Raw genomic sequence first — 3,322 nt, forward strand, 5'->3', positions numbered from 1 at the left:
AGACTAGACTATAGACTAGACTATAGACTAGACTATAGACTAGACTATAGACTAGACTATAGACTAGACTATAGACTAGACTATAGACTAGACTATAGACTAGACTTGCCAATTTGTATATTAATATATAATTTTTATTGCAAATTTAAAAAAAGATTATAGAACATTTAATATTAAAAGAAAATTCGCCGTAAAAGATTTTACACAAATTACGAATTTAGAATTCTTACCTTTTTTTTACAAATCCTTTTATTTGCCAATAATCATCATCTGTTTGGCAATGTTATATTTCAATTTATAAAAATCCCTTTATTTAATTATTTCCCACTGGCGTGACATTTCCTTTACTAATAAATATTTCCTTAAGAAATTTCAGTTCACTCTCGGCCGCTACTTAAATTACACGTGCTTATCCGTCGTTCGTATTGAAATTATTAAATAATTTAAGAAAAAGTGTTTGAAATTTTATAAAATGTATAAAATATGAAGTGATTTTATGTTATTTATTCAAAAAATTAAAAGAGTCATCAAAAAGATTTGTGAAAAAATGGTTTTTAATTAAATCCACAAAAGAAAAAATCTAATGAAGAAAAAATGTGTATACTTAAAAATGTATTCATTCTAATTGTTTTTGTATGTAGTTGTTTCAAGCTGTTGTTGTTGATTTTCTTCTTGTCTACTCAAAAGCCCTTTGCGCAGTAGTAAGTATGTGTGATTGTTGTTGGTTGCGAGAGTGCAACAGCAAAATGCTTTTTATATAAAGTTGTGAAATGTAAATATGCTGTAGTTGGTTAAAGCTTTTGCAACATATTCAAAAGGAAGAGAATCTAATGCTTTGGTAAAAAAAGTAAAAGCTCAGCAGTGTTGCCATTTAGTGAAGTAGTGTAAATAAAACGGTTAACGGTTCGTGATCGGTGCAAATAAATTATTGGAATTATGTGTAAAGCAGTCAGTTAAATCTGCAGAAAAGGTGAGTGAAATAAATAAAAAATTTCATCAATAATTTTTATAGGTATACTAACATAAAAACACTCAATCCATATGTTGAGTGGAAAGGGTATATAAGTTTGTCATTCCGTTTGTAATTGTTTATAAGGCGGTATTAGCAAAAATCTGAGACAATCTCTGAAAATTTTATTAACAAAATATTTTTTTACTGCTTTGATATATAAGTAACCTTACGCAACTATAGTGAGGGTGCGCACGCTAAAATTCTATGAAATTTAGCACATACTCTTATTTTGGTCCAACGCTAATGTATTGCTTGAAATTGATCCGTTTTTCACCTAACTACCATACAAGCGTATCCCCTGAATAGGTATTTTGGGCTCAAAATAATAATAAATGTTCAATTAAGTCATCGACAAAGCATAGTTTTAGAGAACTACATATACCAAAACGACACTACCGATTTTTTGTAATGATCAGGCATTATGTGACAATAACCGCATACAAGAAAATGACTTAAAGCTAAAAATTCACTATTAAACATTAATAACACAAAAAAAAAAATTCTACATAAATAGCTTTAAGTTGACGTAAATTTATTTATCAAAATTTATAAGGCCCCCCTACTCTCTTATGAGGCCTCTTGTAGAAAAAAATCTTTTTAGATAGATAGATAGATAGATAGATAGATAGATAGATAGATAGATAGATAGATAGATAGATAGATAGATAGATAGATAGATAGATAGATAGATAGATAGATAGATAGATAGATAGATAGATAGATAGATAGATAGATAGATAGATAGATAGATAGATAGATAGATAGATAGATAGATAGATAGATAGATAGATAGCTAGATAGATAGATAGATAGATAGATAGATAGATAGATATATAGATATATAGATAGATAGATAGTTAGTTAGTTAGTTAGTTAGTTAGTTAGTTAGTCAGCTAGTAAGTTAGTTAATTAGTTAGTTAGTTATTAGTTAGTTAGTTAGTTAGTTAGTTAGTTAGTTAGTTAGTTAGTTAGTTAGTTAGTTAGTTAGTTAGTTAGTTAGTTAGTTAGTTAGTTAGTTAGTTAGTTAGTTAGTTAGTCAGCTAGTTAGTTAGTTAATTAGTTAGTTAGTTATTAGTTAGTTAGTTAGTCAGCTAGTTAGTTAGTTAATTAGTTAGTTAGTTATTAGTTAGTTAGTTAGTTAGTTAGTTAGTTAGTTAGTTAGTTAGTTAGTTAGTTATTATTTAGTAAGTTAGGTGGGTAGGTAGTTAGTAAGTAAGTTAGTTAGTTAATTAGTTAGTTAGCTTGTGTTCATTACTTTCAGAAACATTTTAAAGTATCGGATTATTTAGCAATTAAGTTAAATACTTTATTATGAATAAACAAACGTCATACAATTGAGTACTGTAATAGATAGTAGGTATTATTTAATACTGCACAATATTTGTCTAATGCGCCATTAACTTTATAAGCATTTATTCGCTAACACATGTTTTATTTAAGAGCTTCAAACATTTGGGTACTTTGTTTAAATTTTCGTTATTTTTTAAGAGCTATTTAATAATAAATTTTAATAATGTTATTTTATTAAATACTGTAAACATGTTAACATAGATAACATGGAATTAAGTAATTTTTAATTTTATAATTTTAAATCATTATTATAAAATAATATTGATACGTTAAAAAAATGTTCGAACATAATAAAATTATATTCCTATTATAAATTAAACCAAAATCTGTTAAAATAGAGCACATATATGTTAATACATTTACCTAAAACAGCAGGTGCTATAAAAATAAATAAACTTTAAATATTTGCCTAAAAATCAACAAAAGAAATTAAATTTACATGCGCCAAAGTTTAAAACAATAAAATAAAGTTGAAAATTTTCCTATAAATACTTTACAATCCAGCTAAAATGAAATTATACGAATAATGAAGTATTTCAAAGAATTAACATTTTTGCTTGTCATATTTATGGCCCAAGCCATGGCTCAATGGCAACGTTGCGTGGGATCGCCTTGTAAGTTTTCATCGATAAAATTTTACAAAGAAATATGTTTGACAGTTTATATGTTTTCTTCAATAAGGGTTGGCTACTTGTTCTCCCCATGGCAGTTGGGGTAGAGGTGGTCGTGGCTGTCGTTCTCGTGTTTTGTGGTGGTATGATCGTCATCTAAGATCCTGTCGTCAAATGTGGTATTTAGGCTGTGGTGGCAATTCAAATCGTTGGTGCTCCCAACAAGAATGTTTGCAGAGATGTCGTCGATAAATTAAATTTGAAATGTTTTGAAGGGCTTTAAGTAAATAAAATTTTGATTTTTGAACTAGAATTAAGTTAATGTTTGTTTTTATTAATATAAGATTTA

At 27.3% G+C, this 3,322-nt stretch overlaps 1 protein-coding gene across 1 annotated transcript; it reads left to right on the plus strand.

Moving 5' to 3' along the window:
* Positions 1-2,845: 2,845 nt before the first annotated feature.
* On the plus strand, positions 2,846-3,286 carry LOC124420912 (male accessory gland serine protease inhibitor-like). The gene is made up of 2 exons (XM_046955363.1): positions 2,846-2,976; positions 3,044-3,286. Exons 1-2 carry the CDS (start codon positions 2,889-2,891, stop codon positions 3,223-3,225), a joined length of 270 nt encoding a protein of 89 aa, XP_046811319.1. The 5' UTR covers positions 2,846-2,888; the 3' UTR covers positions 3,226-3,286.
* Positions 3,287-3,322: the final 36 nt, after the last annotated feature.

The sequence above is a fragment of the Lucilia cuprina genome, chromosome 6, assembly GCF_022045245.1.
Source record: "Lucilia cuprina isolate Lc7/37 chromosome 6, ASM2204524v1, whole genome shotgun sequence".
Classification (NCBI taxonomy): domain Eukaryota; kingdom Metazoa; phylum Arthropoda; class Insecta; order Diptera; family Calliphoridae; genus Lucilia; species Lucilia cuprina.

Excerpts from the sequence above, each read along its gene's own strand:
- LOC124420912 (XM_046955363.1), top strand. The coding sequence starts at position 2,889 with ATGAAGTATTTCAAAGAATTAACATTTTTGCTTGTCATATTTATGGCC. Across the intron at positions 2,977-3,043 it reads ACGTTGCGTGGGATCGCCTT|GGTTGGCTACTTGTTCTCCC; the intron begins GTAAGTTTTCAT and ends TTCTTCAATAAG.